Source organism: Populus euphratica, unplaced genomic scaffold (assembly GCF_000495115.2).
Source record: "Populus euphratica unplaced genomic scaffold, PopEup_1.0 scaffold3.1, whole genome shotgun sequence".
In the NCBI taxonomy this organism is placed as follows: domain Eukaryota; kingdom Viridiplantae; phylum Streptophyta; class Magnoliopsida; order Malpighiales; family Salicaceae; genus Populus; species Populus euphratica.
In genome coordinates, this window is record NW_011499847.1 from 5,141,554 (window position 1) to 5,161,926 (window position 20,373).

At 36.5% G+C, this 20,373-nt stretch overlaps 3 protein-coding genes across 3 annotated transcripts; all 3 read right to left on the minus strand.

The window, feature by feature from the left end:
* Nucleotides 1-1,523: 1,523 nt before the first annotated feature.
* On the minus strand, nucleotides 1,524-5,258 carry LOC105111407 (putative disease resistance protein RGA4). The gene is made up of 8 exons (XM_011006753.1): nucleotides 5,195-5,258; nucleotides 4,960-5,103; nucleotides 4,134-4,249; nucleotides 3,837-3,976; nucleotides 2,937-3,681; nucleotides 2,448-2,691; nucleotides 1,961-2,077; nucleotides 1,524-1,693 (listed from the first exon to the last, which is right to left on the minus strand). Exons 1-8 carry the CDS (start codon nucleotides 5,256-5,258, stop codon nucleotides 1,524-1,526), a joined length of 1,740 nt encoding a protein of 579 aa, XP_011005055.1.
* Nucleotides 5,259-5,340: 82 nt separating this feature from the next.
* Nucleotides 5,341-14,957, minus strand: KEA3 (K+ efflux antiporter 3). The gene is made up of 19 exons (XM_011004552.1): nucleotides 14,647-14,957; nucleotides 13,786-14,175; nucleotides 13,414-13,515; nucleotides 12,845-12,925; nucleotides 11,786-11,887; nucleotides 11,488-11,565; nucleotides 10,435-10,503; nucleotides 10,213-10,263; nucleotides 9,604-9,717; nucleotides 9,413-9,514; nucleotides 9,189-9,323; nucleotides 8,807-8,988; nucleotides 8,582-8,717; nucleotides 8,256-8,324; nucleotides 8,045-8,146; nucleotides 7,363-7,524; nucleotides 6,615-6,704; nucleotides 6,354-6,515; nucleotides 5,341-5,924 (listed from the first exon to the last, which is right to left on the minus strand). Exons 1-19 carry the CDS (start codon nucleotides 14,680-14,682, stop codon nucleotides 5,628-5,630), a joined length of 2,460 nt encoding a protein of 819 aa, XP_011002854.1. The 5' UTR covers nucleotides 14,683-14,957; the 3' UTR covers nucleotides 5,341-5,627.
* A 1,822-nt stretch (nucleotides 14,958-16,779) lies between these two features.
* LOC105109762 (peptide methionine sulfoxide reductase B5) lies at nucleotides 16,780-19,662 on the minus strand. Its single transcript, XM_011004564.1, has 3 exons — nucleotides 19,230-19,662; nucleotides 17,202-17,358; nucleotides 16,780-17,108 (listed from the first exon to the last, which is right to left on the minus strand). The coding sequence occupies exons 1-3, from the start codon at nucleotides 19,571-19,573 to the stop codon at nucleotides 16,950-16,952; spliced, it is 660 nt and encodes a 219-aa protein (XP_011002866.1). The 5' UTR covers nucleotides 19,574-19,662; the 3' UTR covers nucleotides 16,780-16,949.
* Between the last annotated feature and the right edge of the window lie 711 nt (nucleotides 19,663-20,373).

Sequence of the window (20,373 nt, forward strand, 5' to 3'; positions counted from 1 at the left end):
TCTCTATTGGATAGGCGGTGTTACTCCCTTCATGGACGTGTCTTGACCCCAACATGATGAAGAGAAGTTGACCTAGAAAGAGCAAGCTCTCAAGTTAGATAATGCTCTTCGGATGCTTCATGAACGTGTCCTGATCCCAACACGATAAAGTAGAGAATGAAGAATCCTGGTTGGTAGAGAGTAGACAGATGAATGATCATTTGAGGAGAGACTTGGTGGTCCTTTGTTTGAAGGGAGGATTGTTGGGTATGTGACCAAAGTTCCATGTTGGTTAGAAATAGGAAGGATCATGGGTATATAAGGATGGACAAATATCTCTATTGATATGAGACTTTTTAGGTATAGTCCAAAAATAAATCCATGAGGGCTTAGGTTCAAAATGAATAATATCATATCAATGTAGATAAGTGGTTTCATAGTGCTTATAGTCCTTACAGTACACGCTATCTTTCTAAGTACCTGCTTTAAACAGTTATTCTCAAATGTCTCAGTTCTTTCCCACCGTATTTATTGAATTGTTTCAGCACAATAGTAACTGAGTTGACAACCATTCTCATCCTGCGAGCATCTACTCTTTTACTCATGGCTGCTTGCTTCCGTGAGATATTTTTTGGCCGCTCCTGTCCACTTTCCTTCTTGCTCCGTTCTTCAAGTTCAGGACAATCTTGAATAGACAGGTGCTGCAGTGCACTAAGCCGCTTCAAACTTTCTGGCATATGTTTTATATTGCGAAAGTCTGAAATTCTCAAAGATCTTAGTGAAGCAAGATTCTTGACCCATTCCGGCAAAGCTGTCAGGCCTGGACAGCTGTGGATTTCCAGGAAATGCAGCGTTGTGATATATTTAAGCTCCTCTGGTAGAGATAAAAGTTGAGGACAACTTAAGATGGGCAAACTTCGCAGGGCAAAGAGGTGTAGCAAACCTTCCGGCAAAGAACCAAGACTCGGGCAATACATAATACTTAAATGCTCAAGGGAAGTGAGGTGCTCCAAACTTGAAGATACAGAAGTCAAACTATTTCAGTTTTCGATGGATAAAGTCCGCAGCGAACTTAAACCTTTAAGCTCGTTGTTTGGTAAAGAGGTCATGCTACAGCATTCACTAAGCTCCAATAACTCTAAAGCATTGAGGTTCTGCAAGCTTTGCCGCAGAGACATAAGCTCTTCAAACCATCGAATTGTCAAGGATTTTAAAGCTGTGAGGCTCCCCAGCGCTGATGGAATCAAAATGAGTTTGGGGCAAGAGATGATCTCCAGAGATGTCAGAAACGTGTTTCCAGCAAGAAAACTTCCTGAGATAGAGTGAATTTCTGGGATTCTTTCTATAGCAAGGGTTAATAAGGAAGTGAAATTTGCAGTTGACAACATTGCTTGGTTGCAATTCCGTAGCTCCAAATGTTGAAGAGACGGAAACCGTGGCATATTAATTAATATGGGACAGTTGTCAACAACCACTTTCCTCAATTTAGAGAATGCATCTCCATCATTTGCAGTTGACCATTCTTTCAGATTTGGAAAGCCTCTCTAGCTTAGTTCTTCAAGTGATGGAAATGGTCTGAGAATTTCCTCACCATAGAACTCCGGACCAAATCTCTTCAAGCCATCCATTCCACAAAGAGAGAGTGTCTGAAGTAACGTAAGATTCCCAAGTGCTGGAAGATGTTCACATTTTCTACAGTTAGTCAAACTAACCACTGTCAAATTTGGAAGCATAGCATCCAATTTGGAAGTCTGGTTCCAGGATAACCTTCTACATCTAGTTGTTTAACATTTTGATGAGGTTGCAGGGCTTCAAGAATGGACGTCAGGTTGTCGTTACATTCTTCTCGATTATCTCTCTCTTCCCAATGTAGTCCCAACAACTCAAGGTTTTCCTTCTTCCTCAAATCAGCGGATGACGCTACATGTGGACGCTACATGTGCATTCCAAACATTCTGCAACTGTTTAATTTTCAACTCACCGTGAAGATTTACATGTTCCAAATGCTGGATGCCGTTATAGTAGCCGTCTACAGTAAACATTGTCAATGTTTGAAGCTGAGGCAACTCTTCAATATTAAATGGAATTGGTGTTAATGCTTCACACCCAGTTAGAATAAGACGTCTAAGATGAGCCATTCGCGACAAATTTGGCAAGCGCTCAAGATTACAGCAACCACGCATATTTAGAGTTTGCAAAGAATGCAGGCTAGGTGGAAATTTGGTTCGAGGATAACATTTAATAAGTAGCTTTTTTAGATTTTGATGAGGTTGCAAGGCTTTGAGAATTCCTGCTGCCACATAAGCATCTTGTTCACACTGTTGTGCAGGGCTTGCGACACCACTCCTTCCTCGAGCACTACCGTGTCCTCAGTGTGTTTCCAGTGTCTCAGTTTTTTCTTCATGCACAAATTAGCTAATTGTGCTTCGACTACATTCGCATTCTGCAAGTGCTTAATCTTAAATCACCGCAGAGATCTAAATGTGCCAAGTGGCGGGTGCAGTTGTAATCCCTATCTACAATATATTGTGGCAATGTCTGAAGTAGATGCAACTTTATGATACTGAAAGGAATCAAGGGTAAACAGTCACGTCCAGTTAAAATAAGATGGCGAAGATCAGCCATTGTTTTCAAGTCAGGCAATTGTGGAAGACCAGTGCAGCCATACAGGTTTGCAAAAGACGAAGCCTCTATACGCTTGGTGGAAAAACTCTGTTATTAAAAACAGGTCAAGTTACTTAAAACACAGCAAGCTACCTATAGGGATTTATCCAGACTTGCTGAGCCACAGCTGTTCAGATCTAGCACGCGCCAGTATTTGAAACTCGCAGCGAATGTCTTTCAAGCCCTCCACCCCTACCATTAAAGAGTGTCCGCTGTTGTTCTACCTCATACAATGCTTCTGGAACTGTAAATGATCCAACTTTACCGACGCGACATCAGTGGCAAGTTGGGACCAGGCTAAGTGGTAGAAGATCATGCTCCACTATCATAAATTCTTTCCCTGAAACATATCGTGCAAGATCATGAATGATATCATGCATTTTGTAGCAAATCATGTTGCCATCATCATATTTTTCTGCATCTTGAAAGAAACCCATCCACAAAAAATCCTTGAAGTACCTATTGCCAATATCTTCTGGTGGTTTGATCCCTTGTAGAAATCCCTCTGCCATCCATGGATGAATTAACTTCTCCTTAATTTCGTAAGCTTTTGGAAATATTAAGCAGAGAGCAAAGCAATGTTTGAGGTGTATTGGTAGATGATAATAACTTAGCATCAGGGAAGGTAAAATTCCACCATGGTTTACATTTGAACTACGAAGTTCACTATTTTCCACTAATAACCACTCTCTATCCTCTCTTTTGAAGCGCGTCAAGCTTCCCGAAGTTTTTGCAGCAAGCGGCAGCCCTCCAAATTTTCTGGCAATCTGCTTTCCTATTGGCAAAAGATTTGGATACTGCCCTTCTTCTCCTCTCCGAAAATCCCGTTGCCTGAACAAAGCACAGAAATCATCTTCATCCAAACCCTTCAAATGGTAAGGGAAGATTGGGGAGTCCATCATCATAGCAACTTTTTTACTACGAGAAGTGATGATGATTTTACTTCCAGCAAGACCCCCTATCAACAAAGGCCTTATCTTGCCCCACTCAATGTGATCCTCACTCCAAGCATCATCTAGCATAATGAGGTATCTCTTTCTATGCAACAAACCCCACAGCTTGGACTGGAGCGCATCCGTCTCTTTTTGGCATATTTTCTTTGTAGGAGACTATGTAACTGTCTTCGTGATCATCTTTGCATAAAAAATTTCAGACACAAACACCCAAATTTTAACATCGAAGTGCTGTGTTACCCTCTCATCATTATATCCAATCGCGCAAGATTTGTCTTGCCAATGCCCCCAACACCGGTTTTTGGAATAACTGTTGGATATCCTTCCTGGGTAGCTTCACAAGATAATAACTGCTGTACTATCTTCCTCCCTTCCATGAACTTCCATTCCAACGGTGAAAGAGCTCATTTCTCTTGTATTATATTTGTTATTAATAACAATATCCTCTCTCAAACTCAAGCCAAGTCCCTCATATGCAGTCATTTCCAAAGCTTCAAGTGCCTTCCTGACCTTCTAAGCGTTGATTGAAATTAGAACGGTATACTGCTTGCCTTCCACAGTAAGATGCTCTAGCAGGTCCTCAGTTACATAAGCTGCATCCCTGAGCTTCGACAACCAAATCTTCACAGCTTTTCGGTTCACTTGTTGCTCTTCTGCAACTTCAAGAATAACTTAAATCATGAAAAAGTATTGCTTCATCCTTTCTTAAGGTTATCCTCGAATCCCCAAATACCACCAAGCACTTCTATGAAAGGAGAAGCTATTCTGTCAAAGATCACTTGCAGGGCTGGGGACAAAACTTGGTCCGCCATTTCTTGCTGAGGGATCATAAAGTGTTGTTACGATGAAAATTGCATGGAAAAGAAAGTCAACTCTTTGCGTCTTTGATCAATCGATGAACCCTTCTACAAGTTCCATGCCGTTTATTGAAGGTCTTCCCATCAGAACCCTCTGTTTCTTTTTTTTCTTTTTCAAGAGGCCATCACCACACCGACCTCTTAACTTCAAGTCAAAAGTAATTTTTACTTTTCAAGGCAACTTCGTTTGACAGCATTTATGAAATATAATACAAAAAGGGAAAATCACTGCAACGCCGAACACTCCGCATATAAATTTATCAGAAATTACACTTTACGATCTCAATCTTATTAAAATATATATATATATAAATACTTGGATATAAATAACCACCACCACTATACCCTTATAATTGCACATTTCTCGCGCTCTCGTGCTCCAACAACTCCTCTTTTTAGCATTATATTAAACAATGCAAATGTAAGGCAGACGAGCAATTTCCTAAACTAGGCACTGCATTCAACTCTTTCTGCACCATATACCGAATCCAGCTCGGGCAACTAGCCCCAGCCACCCACATCTTCACCACCAACCACAACCTCCACGCAGCCAAGAGCACCACCAACAGCCTGATTTATTATGAGTAGATCTGCCTCAGTAGCAACAGCAGCAGCAGTAGCAGTTGGCGCCACCACTGTATGAGGACTAGCTTGACTGCAGAAAAATATTGTTTCAGTTTGATTTGGATATAATAGGGAATTATCTTGAGAAATGGGTATCTAGTTTGCAAAATGTTCCACAGTATCCAGAACTCTTTTGGTGATTGTTTTCGCTAAATGGTGATAGCTCAAATACTGAGGCCATATATCCTAGATCTGATCAAAATCCCAGAGCATTACAATCTGTTTCATTGAGGCCCCAAATTAACGAGAAAACTTCAGAGGTAGAAATACAAGAAATCAATATGATTATATATCTAAACAAAGTACATTTTTCATCGGTAATCAGTTTATCAATGTCAACAATATACACGGTGTGGTTTACAGGAATTGAAACCTTGTGATGGAGTCTGAGAATTATATTAAAACAGCCAATCCAGCTACCCTTTTGACTAAGTTTAGATTGTTCTGTCTGTAACGTTAGTCTCAGCAACAAAAACAATTGAGAAGAGCTATAATGAGGCCCACAAGAACAAATAAAATACTCTTTTGGGGTGAAAAATCTCCGACAGTTTTAAGGATCCTCAGTAGTTGCCATGCAGGGTGCTGATGGATCTAACATGTTTTTCTCCACCATGGCATCGTCAGTTCTAACTGGAAAGCCATTTTCTCCATCTAGCTCACAGTATAAAACACCCTTTCCCTGCAAATCCTCTGGTTCTTGGAGCTCACTGTCGTGTGCTGCTTGATCTGCTTCCACTTGAAACCTCAAGACATGACTATCATCTGTCTGATTTATACTTAACGATTTGGCTGCAGATGAGGTTGATGGAATAGGTGCTTGGGCACCGATTGAGTCACCAACTCTTACCTTTGTAGTATCAAGAGTTAGTTCGGTGTTGGTTCCATGAAGTGCATCAAGGAAATGGTACTCAAAAGCAATTCCAACGAGAGTAATGCATGTAAGATGAAATGCAACTCAATAACTAAAGAATAACTTCTAAGAAATATTCAAGCATGGGATTTATACATTAAATATGGCACTAACTTTGAATATTCAGAAAATAGAAAGATCAGGTGCACAGGAAGTCAGGGAAAGAGAGACAAAGCATGTGGACCGAAACAAAGAGTGAGCTGTCACAATGTTTTGGTTAGATTAAAGGCCACTAGCGGGAAATAAACAGATTGCAATGCAGTTTTAATAAAAATCTGTTACTGTATAGTACAGAAAATCTCATACCCTGCCATTCCTGCGACCAGCAAGTCAAATTGTAAGGTTTCCTAGCCTGTATGTATTTACCTGCAATGGTTTCGTAATATCAAATTCTCGAGCATCATTTTTGCTGAGTGCTTCTCGAGCTTGTAACTCCATGGAGTCTCGAACAAGTTGGCTCAAGAAGTTCACATCATCAGACATGACGCCAAAGTCTTTCAAAAGCTTAGAGCCAAGTTGTAAGCTCATCTGATCAGTATATGGTATATATAGTTAGGGTGATTGGTGAAAGTTATTGAAACCCCTTCGGAAGTGAAAGCCAACAAAAGGGAACTGATTTATTCTGACCTCTGCATTTTCCAATATAGCATCTGTCGCACCTGCTTTCTTTAGCTCTAAAAGATGGGTGAGATCTTGAGCTCTGGCATAAATTGGTATCTGCCAAGTATTGCACCAAAATTAGCAATTCAACCAAGAAAAGGAACATATCATTAGAAAAGTGGGTAAAATTGAAAAGAAAATATGGATGAAACAGAAGCAATAGAGTGGAATCAAGAAATAAATTGAGGTTCCCTTTGATATGACTTTTGCAAATTGATTTAAGATGTTTTTCTACTTTTGACTCGAAGAAAAGTCAAAGATGTTTGATAAGAAAGAACTTTTGACTTAATTAAATAAGTTGTTACAAAATTGGGTCAAAATTTTATTTTGCTTATACCACCTCCTTTCATTAAAAGAATTGCTTTGAGTCAATTTTTGTCAGACATACTTCCAACTAAACTCATAGTTGAATTATGCTTAGTGCCTCCTAGCTCCATTGAGGATAAATTGGGCAATGTGTTGAAAATATTTTTGGCACGGAGAAATCTCATGCAAATAACAAAATTAAGACGTCATATTTATAAACAAGGAAAAAAGGACCCAAAAAAAATATTAAAGCTTCATCCGCTTCTTACAGAATTAGCAGCCTATGATGGCAGTAAAGAGGTAGGATTATGATAACTCATATTAGACTCTATTCATTTTCCCTTTGTTTTCTTCTCCATTCATTTTTATAAATTGCACTTGATGCACATGCTCAGAGTGAGAGCAATACCCCGGTGAATGCAAGCCGAAGCCTTTGAACAGCCTCAGTTGTCCTCCTCCTCCCTGTAAACATGATCATGAAAGCCTTTGGGGAAGAGATACTAGCAGATTGCAATACCGCTGGAAGCGAACCATCCCCATAAAGGATTGGAAAACCAAGTTTCCTGGATGCCTGTGAATATTGAAAAATTAAAAGACCAAGCATTATAACCTAGCACAAACTATTAGCAAGAGAAGAATGGCTTGAGAAGTTGCAAAGGTTTAATGCCAAAAAAATCTGCAGATGTTCAGGCATTAGCAGATAAAAAGTTTCTATCCTCTCTACAAGCACATTTTAAGAGATGCTTTCATTTTCTCACTATTAGAAATGGGAAACCTCAACAATACTGCCAAACAGTTCTCCACGCAGTGTACCTTTTTCAAAGACAGATCTAATTGTAATCAGACTCATGTTTTAGTTCTCAACAATTATGTACCTGGAAATCTGTAAGGGTCATGGTATATGTAAGCAACAGCAATTTACTTGATTGTGTAAGTTAACATAATTCTTGAAAGCTCAAATTGATATTGAACTTAATTCATAACCACGTTTGTGGAAACAAAGTTACGCTGAACAGTTTATGGAAATTTTTAGAGGATGAACTTTGGATTGTAGAAGCAAATTATTTGAATCAAACTCAAAAATTCCTGACCTTGACAACAGAAACATTCAAATCAAAAGCTACATAAGGCCACCCTACAAAGCCGCCATCTATCCCAGAAGCCAAAGGGGCGGACAAGAAATTGGCCAATACCTGCATGTGCAAAAATGGCAACATTAGGGCAGTTTCAGCGCAATCAAAATGATACGTCTCTTTGAAACCAAAAAAAAACTGCTGTTTTTCTTCTAAATAACTACAATACCTGACCCATTTGTCCGAATCCAACAATCACAATAGGTTCACTAACATTGAAGTTCACCTCAGCAGCTTTCTGGCATATTTCAGATTTAACTTTAGGCACATTAGCAGAAGCAATAAAAAATCAATAAATTAATCAATACAACGTAACAATATGAAGAACCTAAAAACATTACATAGAGTGAGGGTCAAAAATGAAGAAAATAGTTCAGGTGATTTTAAAAATTCTGAAGCATCTAAGCATATAGTTGGTAAATTCACATCTGATGTGTACTAGCAAATATTCAAAACATGAGAACTTAGCATATACTCATAATAGACTGAACTTACATCTTCTGTGTCGAACTTGTCTTCAATGAACTCAGCAGCTCTTCTTCCAACCTCATTAAGCAATGGGGTTAGTGCCATTGACAACACAACGACAATTATGAGCAGCTTGTTAAGCTCAAGTGGTAGCACTCCCAGACTGCTTACAAGAAGATACAAATTTTAAAGAAGAAAGTAATCCAGAATGCTATCATAGCATGGTAGCACATTGATAAAATATTGACTGACCTGTTAGCTAGAGAGAATACAACAAATGCAAATTCACCTCCTTGAGATAGAAGCAATCCAATCCTTACACTTTCTTGCAAGGTGAGTCCAACACGAGGACCTATTGCTGTTATAATCATTGTCTTGATGGCGATTAAACCTGCCAAGAGAGAGAGTATATTTGGCCATTCTCGAAAAAGGAGCTGCACAAGAAGATAAATCGACTTGTCTGAGAGGAAATGAAAGAAACAATCAGTGAACAGAATGTTCTGGCACTAACGGTGAATTAAGATATCATGCCCATAAGAAGAAAAGCATGTCATACAGTTGTCTGTATTCAATGCTTCAAACATCCAGCATAACAGAACTGCTTATGAAATTAATAGGTGAGAAAAAATTGAACCTGCGTGTCAATTGAAGTCCCTGTAGTCACAAAAAATAACCCAAGAAGTAAGCCTCTAAATGGCCTTATGTCAGCTTCAATCTGTGTTCGGAAATTTGTTTCTGCCAGCAATGCCCCCGCTAAAAATGCTCCCAGCTGCATGATCAAATCAAATTCAATCAAACTGCATGGACTCAAAAACTCAATATCAACCATTTTCTATCACCAATAAGAAAGGTTTAAACCGTGTCACTGAAGCCCAATTTCTGAGTTAGAAGAGAAGTCCCAGCAACTGTTAGCAGGCAGAGAGCAACAAATGCTTCTGAACTCCTTGCTTCTGCAACAACCTGAATAACTTAGTTTAGTGCCGGCAACAACATTTTATGTATCCATATGTATGTCTGGATCTAATGTATAAAATAAGTATGGTACATACCTCAAACACTCGTCTTAGAAGGTATTTCCCCCCAAGAGAAAGCAACCCAAGACCACCTAAAGCCTTTAAACTTTCTTGGGCAAGCATTGGCCAAATACTTTCCTCCACCAGATTCTGCAAAATATATATATATATATATATATATATATATATATCACAGATGAAGGAACACAAGGTCAATGAATTACTTGAAGCATCTGGAGTATATCTCAGGAATTATCACTGATTAAACATAAATGGGAAAGGAAAATTGAAATCAAGATGTTTTTCTGGAAACATAAAGATTCTGAGCAATTGTCCCCACAATGAAAAGTTAAATTAATTATTAGCAGATCTCAACCAGATCACCAGAAGTTAAAAGTCATTATTTTCACTAAACTCTTTGTTCTAGACAGTCTTGGTCTTTGGCTAATCTGCTTTGCGTTATCCTGTCCAAACAAATAAAGCTAGCGGAACAGAAACCTTTTGAGTTTGGAGCAGGTATCTTCAAAGTGGGATTACAAGCATACCATTAAATTAATTTACGCAGCCTAAATTATTATTACTAGTAACAAAAAATGAAATTTATTTAGAGTTCTTCAGGACAGAAAAAAGCAAGTCTAGACATACCTGGCTCTCTAGCACAGGAAGTATGACCAAGAGAGGAACAACTGCTATGTCCTGTAAATAGAGAGTAATGAGGTTCCAACTTCCAACATCATTTTAATATCAAAATTTAAGTCTCTACTTGCATGAAAATCTTGGCAAGACAAAAGTACATTATCAATTCAAAACATAACAGAAATCTTAAGTATACATGTAGACAAGACCTGGTGTGAGTAATTAAAGTACCTGTAAAAGAAGTATTCCCAAAGTTGCAGAGCCAAATCTTGTAGGAAGCTCACCCTTTTCTGCAAGAAGCTATTTATACATCTGATAAGCTCAAGGATGAGATCCAATATATCTTATTTAATATAAATATTATGTATGTTGATATGATTGAAAAACAACCAAATCAAGTGGAAATCTTATATTTTGATTTTTCTTCAGAACTTTTCTTAGAAAAGGACTTTTGAGGACCCAGACATAATTCAAAGAAACCATGGTATACTTTACTTCAAAGAACATATCAGGGAGATGTGGAATCCATAGAACCAATATACTTATTACTGAATGGTCCTGCTAATCTTCTTCACCATCAGACTTAAACACTCCTATCTCCATCCATATATCCAGTTACAGGTTCTATAGGAACCCAGGTGACCAAGTAACAAACTCCTGTTTTGAACGCTTTGCAAGATAAGGAATTCCCTTCTCCTCTATCTCTCTTCACTCTTTTTGTCTTAAGCATTCTTCTCTCATTCTTCTCTCATTCTTCTTCTAAGCTTCTTAAATTTTATTCACTTTTCCAGTCTGATTTGCGAGTTTAGGAAAACCATGACAATCAAATAATCAAATAACTCCTTTCATACTTTCTATTCTCAAACTCTAATCACTTTTTGAACCTATCAAGAGCCATCCTATAGCTCTTGCTTGCAATCTTTGAATCATCTATAATGTCCTGCAAAGACTTGCAAACATTCCCATTTCCTTCTCTTCTTTTTCTTCGTCAATTTGTTATCACTTGTTCTGTAGTGTGATCATTCCAAAATTCGTTAATCCATGTTGTTAATAATTTTTCAAAACCAGAACCCTGCATCACATAACTCTAATTCTCTTTCAATGAAAAGCCTTCATGCTGCAAACCTTATAACAGCCCGAAATATAGAACATAAGTAGACCCATCATTTTGGATTGGATATGAATAATTTCAGGATTTAAAGTTATCCTAAATTCCACTATTAAAAATAGAAATGAATATACAGATGATCTGCGACTCATTGTTAGATTTTACAGCCTGAGTACCTGCAGAACAAAAGCTGAAGAAGAGAGAGAGAGAGCAGCACCAATAACAACAGCCTCATCAATGCTTCTGATGTTCACCTGGAATTCATCCAAACCAATACCAAGAAAAAGCAAAAATTATCCCTTTTTTCTTAGAGAACACATGCAAGATAACTTCAGTCACAAGGCTTTCAATAAACAACAACAGAGGAAACACACCAAACCAAAGAACTGCTAGATTTTAGCTTTGGGCTTGCTTAAAGAATTGCTTGGTAATCATATGCAAGTGGATTGAGAATATGTAGATAAGAGCACTCACCAAATCAGGTCTGGAATGAAAAAGGAACTCCAAAATTTTCGTTCCAATAGCACCATTTGGTGGGAGTTCAAATGCTGTGAATGCAAGAGTTGATAACACAACCTTCAAGGAAATAAATTCAAAGGTTCACCCAGCAGTTATAATGTAATTGTCATATTCTCATTCCTCAAAAGTGTATATAGTTACAGAGCGCAATGCAAACTAAACAATAGTTGGAAAAAAAGCAATTAAACTAAACTTGTAAAATGCCATAAAGAAAATATTGCTGAGATTAATTCTAGAGGAGCTAAGTCAAGGGTTATTTGACACCTAGACAAGAAATTCAGGAGACAACTGTCTGGCACAATTAAGCATTCCTATCGTTTCTTCAGATTTTATGTGGAGACACTAATTCATTTTTCATGAAATTTATAAACTTAATCTTCAAAGAAAGAGCAAACACCGCCAAAAAGAACCGGCTATTTTAAAATGAGCATACAACATCATACATTAAGATGAATGATACAGTATTCTAAAGGGAAATTTCTAATTGTAATGTTAAAGCATATAACAACATATTCAGAAAGTGGTTTGAGCCTGATATCTATTTTCAAATTCAGGACAGTTCAAGTTTTATCCTGGCTAAATAAGACTCCAGAGCCCCAACTGAGAAACCCAGTGTCTTTTGACCCACCCAGAAGCTCAGAGCCTTGCAATGCATTTTTGCCAGAAGTGAAAAGGACTTGGTTCCATTTTCACACATAGTCTGAGCGTCATGTAAATGTACCACCCCTTTTTTCCACAATTATGCTGGTTCTAACTGAAACCTTTACTTGTGTATTTGCCTCCGTAACATTGAAAACATAAACTTCAGATGATTGAATAAAGAAACACATAATAATATGGGAAAAAAACATAAAGCATTGCATATTGAAAAGTTCTTAGAAATCTTGTCAAATACAATTTTCCAACAAGTTAAAATCATGTATATCTACTTAATATATTAGTTAACCTAGCTATCAAATTTACTTTCCATAATTGTGCAAGGAACAATTTGGCTTACAGATTTGAATGTTATACCTGCGTCAATCCCATGCCAAAGGCATATTTTGCAAGTGCCTTTAGACGTGCAAGTGAAAGCTCTAAACCCATCTCAAACAGCTGAAAAAAGGAACATGTATTCCAAATGGAACAAGTATCATCTATACAGTATATAATAATGCATAAAATTAACATAGAAGATGCTTAATAATGAGCTCTTGTCCGAACAACGATGATCAGCATTTACAATGAGAACTAAACAATATTATATGTGCATTTGTTTCTTCCTTCAAAAAGCTAAAAAGGAATAAGCTATTTTTAATTATTGAAGTCATCTAAAATCCCCTAAAAAGACCAGAAAGCCCATAGAGTATATGAGGTTTTGGCAAACATACAATGCCAGTTTCGGTGATTGATAGTAACTGTGCCTAACTTCATTGTTAATCCCCCCAGCCCCCATTACAATCCACATGTATAGTAGAGCAAATAACGACAACAATGTTACAGATAATAGAGCACCATGATTAAAAGCTCCAAATAGCAGCGCATATGAAGGAGAAAAATAGCAGCAACATAGTACATTAAGCCAAGTAAATGACGGATCTTACCAAGAAAAGTATCCCCCATTCAGACAGTACTTTAACATCTGTAAGATTTCGAATGAATCCAAACTGATTGAGTACAATCCCAGCAAAGAAGAAACCGAGTATCTGAAACAGCCAGCAACCCCCATTATCATGCAGGATTCAAGCAGAAGGAAAAAAATACATTCAAGCATGCTGCATTATTATCCACATGCATGCTTCTACGAATTAGGCAACCATCAACATTTCCAAGTAACACAAGCATTAATCTTATGGACAATACAGGTTCCATCGCCCTTTCTATATACATCCAAAGCATTTAGAAGCAATAATAGTTGAATGGAACATCAAATGGAAAAGAAAGTAATAAGAACTGTAGCTAATATTAAATCTTACAGGACTAGCTCTAATTGTCTTGAACACAGGAACAACCACGACAGTCACACCTAAGAATGTCAAAGTATCCAATCCTAAATCATTGATAACGTCTATGGCACTACCAACATCAACAGCTGCACATAGTCGAGATCTTTCCCAACGGCCCAATCTATGTCTGGACATGTACATTCCTCTTGAACCACACAATCTGGAAGTTAACAAAGATTTGCCTTCAAATATATTTCCCGAAACAAACGAGAATTGACTAGTCCAGTAATTTAAGCCACATGATGGCATGCGCGTTGGCCGCTTTGTGAAAAATCTAGCATTAAAAGAATGTACATGAAGATGTGATATATGACGAGAGCATGCCCTGATTGAGCTTGATTTGTTTCTAATATTGTGCCCCTGCAAATCAGCAAACAAATGAAATGGATTACAATCAGAACGACTATCTTACTTCAAATACTACAAAATGTTGAATAAATGCACAATATATACTATACTGTAACCAGTTTAAAAACTTCCAACATAGAACCAACTTAGAATGTGTAGTTCCCACCGCAACCAAAAAGTGGCTCTCACAACTTAGTGGTGTAAACAAAATGTAACTCAAAATGTGGGCTAAAATCAGAAATTATTAAGAGGGTAAAACCAAATAAATAACAATAAACTTGAAACGAATAGGCACTAACCCGATTGTGCAAAACATGGATAAAAAGATAGAAATGAACAAGCCGATGGAGTACTAGTGTAGAAAATGAAGTAGCAAAGTTCTCAAGCATAACAATTACTAAACGTAACAATCTTAATAAAGAACAGGAATCAGAAAGATGGGAAACTGCTTAAAAAGGAGGGGGGGATTGAAAAGATTGTTACCTTGGGACTGTGACAACAAGTGATTGACTCCAGCATATTAGTAAAAAGAATAACGGGTTAATTAAGAACACAAGCGCTGGAGAAGATCAGCTATCTAAAGAACTGAAATGCATTTGTTTGTTAGTTCCAGTCACCTAGTAATCTTGTGTTTGTGTTTATAATTACAGGCAGGGACTAAAAGGAGAGGCCATAAGTGGCCACACGTTTATTAATCAAATCCCACTGATTTTAGAACTTGGAGAAATGAAAAGGAGAGAATTTGGAGAGTGAAATTTGTTTGTGGTAAGAGGAAATGGAACGTAAAGTCGAGTGGCCAAGAAGAACTTCTGGTTTGTCATCTTGTCAAGTGGATTTTTTAAAACTGAAAATTAAATTTTTTGTCCATGTGGCGGATTGGCAGATTGCTAACGCTGACTATGATTATCTGCGCCGGAAACTTATTTTTACTTTATTTATTTATTGCCAAAATTAGAAAGAATTTCCGATTTTCTTAAAAAAAATTATTGCGACAGGGATTAGAGGGTGTTTGCTTTGTTTTTAACTTTAAATTATCAAAGAGACAAAATTACCATCCCTGCGGTCATTCAACGGCAATTTTTTGTCATACAAATCCACATAACACGGCCCACCATGCTTATGGGTTAGTTTGGTACTGTGATGCTATTATGATTATGATTTAAAAAAATTATTTTATAAAAATTATTTTTAATTGAGATTAATTTAAAAAATATATGTTTTGTTAAAATTATAATTGAAATTGAGGTTAAGCAAAAAATAATTTAATGTGTTTGATTAATAGTACTTTGAGGTTATAAAATAATTTTAAAAAATTATTATTAATATTGATGGTTTTTAATTTAAATATTATAGATTTAACTATTGTTATTACATTATGAAATAAATAATATTTTATATAAATTATTTTTTATTATTCCATTAAACTATTTACAATTTCATCACGTATGAAATATATCCAATAGGGACTATATTTTTTTATTATTTCTTAAGTACGCAACAACATCATGTATAATATAATCAGGAAAAAAATTGGAATTGCGATTAAATTCTGTAAATGTTACATCATCAAGCGATTTCTGTCTAATTTATATAATGTCATTGAATAATGTTAAATATTAGTTTTTTGAATAAAATATAATTAAAAAATATAAAATAATTTTTATTTTTTATTTTACTAGGTCGGACTTAATTCAATATATTTTGAGCTTGGAACCGGTCCGACCAAAATACTATAGCTGACTATACTGTTCACATGAATAGTATATCATGCTACATTGTTCCTTTTAACCATAATAAAAAATATTACAAGAGTGATTTTTCATTTCTTTTCTAAACAAATAGGAGAATTCAACAGATTAATTAAGAACTCAACGAATTAATTAGCAAGAACAGTGGATAGTCATACTCCACTGTTTATGCTAAAGGTGTAACTCGCTTGTTATAGAAGACGTTTGGTAATGAGATTGCATCTGCGTCTTAAATAAAACGCAGATATAACCCGTTTGGTAAAAAAAAAAAACAACTTACTATTCATAAGTCCCACATTATTTTTGCGTTTAAAACGCAAGAGAAAGAAAAACAAACGAATACTACTTTTTGTATGTTTCATGCTAATTAATTAGCATGAATAGTGGATAGCCATGCTCATGAGCTATTAATTAATTTGCATAAGCATGGCTATCCACTGTTCATGCTAAATAATTAGCATGAAACGCACAGAAAGTAGTATTTATTTGTTTTTCTTTCTCCTGCGTTTTAAATGCAAAAACAATGGGAAACCTATGAATAGTAAGTTTTTTTTTTTTTTACCAAATGAATTATATCTATATTTTATTTAACACGCAGATACAACTTCATTACCAAAAGCTTTCTATAACAACCGAGTTACACCTTTGTTTAAACAAAAAAATTGCTTAATTGATAACAATTTTTTTAGTGTGGAGACAGTGGTATGGTTTAAAAGTGACCTAACCAAATTACTGGAAATGGAAGTGTGAGTTTTTTAACTGCAAAATATACAACTTTTACCGTTAATTTATAGTTTATCTTCCCAGCCCCCTATTCATCTTCCACGCAGGAAGAAGATCTCTCATCTCCAGAACAGAAGCAGCACGATGGCAAAATGACAGCATTCTCTTTATACTCCAAAAAGTTCATAAGCACGTAACAGGGGTAATTATAACCAACAGTAATAGTCATTTTTTATTTGGCTAAACACGACATTATCGCAATGTTTTATACAGAACCAATGGTACTGAACCATGAAATAACCACACCATTAGTTTTCACTGGGAAGAATTTGCAGGTTCAAACTTAAGTGATATACTATTGACACAATGGCGTTCGTCGGTGGGAGTTCGAAACCCTTCGCCTTTAAACACGTGTCCCAGATGTCCACCACAAGCTGCACATGTAATTTCAATCCTCATACCATCTGGATCCGGCTGATAACAATTGCCAAGCTTGTTAATATTTCATGACATAAATTGCTATAAAATGGTAAGCGAAGGGGAAACTAGCAGAGCAAAAGAGCTCACATTGCGATTAATAGCTCCAGGAAGACCCTCGTAGAAAGCTGGCCAACCGCAACCGGAATTAAATTTCGTTGTTGACCTGTACAGGGGTGTTCCACATCCTGTACAACTGTAGATACCCTCTTCAAAAAATTTGTCATATTCCCCCGTGCCAGGATACCTGCAATAAAGCATAAAACCTTGCTAGCTTTCTTGAGAAACATCCGCAGGATTCATTCAAGACCACTTGACCATTATGCACTTCACCTAGTAATAGAAATTTCAAACAGATAGACCAGGCAGATTGTACGTGATTGAGGTAAATGGCACAAAAGGATTCGTATAGCAGAACCCAACTATTTTGGAATTAAGGCTTGGTTGTTGCTGTTGTAGAATAGGCACTTAGGCAAAGGTTCTAATGCATATCTCTAGTCCTTCATTTAATTTTTGAAGAACCAAGGCGGAAGAAAGGAAAATCTGAGATCTTCCTAACAGCCAATTCAATGCCATCCAGCAATAAAATTCCAAGTTCTAGACTTTTAATATTATCCTGACTACCACCCATCTTCTGCTTCTCATCCCTTTCATGTTGCTATCTCACTCCCTTCCCTCTTGGCTCTGGCAGTCGAGGCACTCAGCAGGACATTCAGCCAAGTTAGTAACATCAGAGTGTAAAATTTTAAGTACTGCTACTTCACCAAATCTATGATCATCCTGACATGAACATGCTAAAAAGCCACACGTCCAGCTGATAGACAACCATAAAAGCTACATACTAGTTGCCAAGGCATAAATCAATCAACCTTTTTCACTCTCAACCCAGCTTGGATCGTCAGCTTTGGCAAATCACAGAACAGAACATAGGTACACCCTGGCTCAATGTTCTATTTGCTACTATACAATGTACCTTATTGTCTAAAGAAAGATCTGAAAAAACAATTCCTCTAACCAATCCTAAGTTATTAGAACTGGCCTGGGTTGCAGGTTTGCCAAGTCAACCTCAAAGCAATATCATTTTGGTTTTTTTATAATGAAACAACATTGTTTTGGGAAAAAAAAATTAAATTAAATGATGTCGCTTTGGACAAAAATTAAAAAAAGAAAATTAATCCTCAAAGTTGACTTAGTCAGATCTCATCCAAGTCGGCCATATTTGATAGGGTCAACCCGGATTAGGTCAACCTCCAAACTAGTTCAAAATGAAACCTGGCCAGGTCACCAAGTCCTAACAGGTGGGTTATGCTTCTATTCCTCCTGGATTCTGTTGTTGTGAACTTGTAAAGGAAATCTAACTAGCTTAGCTTTTGAGATGAAACTCTTTTGGTGAACTTCTTAAGATCTAGCACGTTCTCGATCTCTTACATGCTAAACAAACACACATGTCCGCTTTTCCTATTTTTATCACAATTATTTTCCCTGCAAACTCCTGAGTCCCGTGTTACATTAATGCCAATCAGCCCCGGAAGTAGAAAACATCATTTTAACTTCTTAAAACTGAAAAGCATGGGCCATGAATCAGCAAAACAAAACTCGAACACGTTCAATAAACCATTAAGCCACAAAATAATGTAAAAACCAAATGCTCCTCTTGCAATCATATTCTTAGAAATTTTTCATGCACGCTGGATTTTACATGCATTTCAATAGGGATAACATTCAAAGGGACACTAAAAGAGATTATTTCGAGCATGTCCCATCCAACAGAGTTCAATTGAATCGCTTGAGCAAAGAACAGAATTCAGAAGAACTACTTGAACTTTGATTGTTAAGAAGTTAACCAAGCCCAGAGGCAGGATAAAACAACAAAATGAAAAAGCAAACCAAGAATTCATCGCCAGAATATCAAGCCACAAAACATCAAAGAAAATGAATCAAAATTTTGTTACAGATAAGAATCTTGATGTTGAGGTTAAGCTACCAAAAAAAATGTAAAAACCAGACGCAGAAAAAAACAAACCAAGAATTCCTCAAAAAGTCAACCAGAGCATCAAGCCACAAAACAACATGAAAAAGAAAAAAAAATCAAAATTTAATCCTATATAAGAATCTTACTCTGTGCCTTTTTGTCTCAAAATACGAAACTGCTCTGGGGACAAAACAGCACGCCATTCCTCCTCGGACTTCTGGACGGACCCAGGAGCAGCCATGGCTATGACCCCACCACCACGAAACTGACGCTTGGTTTGATAGATGGACCCAATAGAAGCAGTAGCTGAAATGGAGTGGGCAGTTGGTTTTGGAGATAAAAACTTGAAATGGGTTTTGGTGAAGGAGGTGGAGGTGGATATGGAGGAAAGTGGAGAGAGAAGTTTGGAGAAAGCGTGTCTGGTTGGTGTGGAGGAGAGAATTGTTTTGGTGGAGGAGAATTGGGGAGGTTTCGGGATGCTAAAGCCCATTTGAGAGACTCGGTCACAGAGTGACGAGGCTTTCTTTGGATATTGGTTTTATTAATTCTTTTCTTGGTTCAGAATGCGAGGGTGCGTTGACGAGCGCTTTTAAAGTGTTTTTTAATTAAAAACATATAAAATTAATATAAAATTAAATTAAATTTTTAAAAGATATAAATTCAACCACGTTCCCGAACATTTTGTTTAGCGTTGACCAGCTCACGTGTTCGGTAATCTTTTCCACAGAAAGGGGGAAAGAGTGAAGGGTACTGGGCCGTCGGGCCAGAACGGGTTGTCGGCCTTTCCTTTGGATTATCAGTAGCTTTCTGTTAGGGTCAATGGGCTCATAGTTCCTTCCAATACCCCATTCCTCGTGTGTGTGTGTAATAAGTATAGTATATAGACACTCACACTTTGGATGTATGTATGTGGTATATGTATATATGAGTGTGTGTATGTATTAATTATTTTATTTTTTATTAAATAATAAATAACAATAAATATTTATATAGATATATGTAACTCAACGTGTAATTTATAGATATTTAAATTTATTATTTGATAAATAATAAATAATAAATAATAAATAAAATATAAATATTAAAAATTATAATATGTACCTATCATCATCCTAATTATAGCTCAGATATGATTAATGTAATGTTTGAATTTGTGATAATGTTTGATTTTTAAAATATTTTTTATTAGAAAAATTATAAAAATAACATCTTTTTAATTTTTTAAAAATTATTTTTTAACACCTACACATTAAAATAATTTATAAAACTAAAAAAAAAATTGAAAAAAAT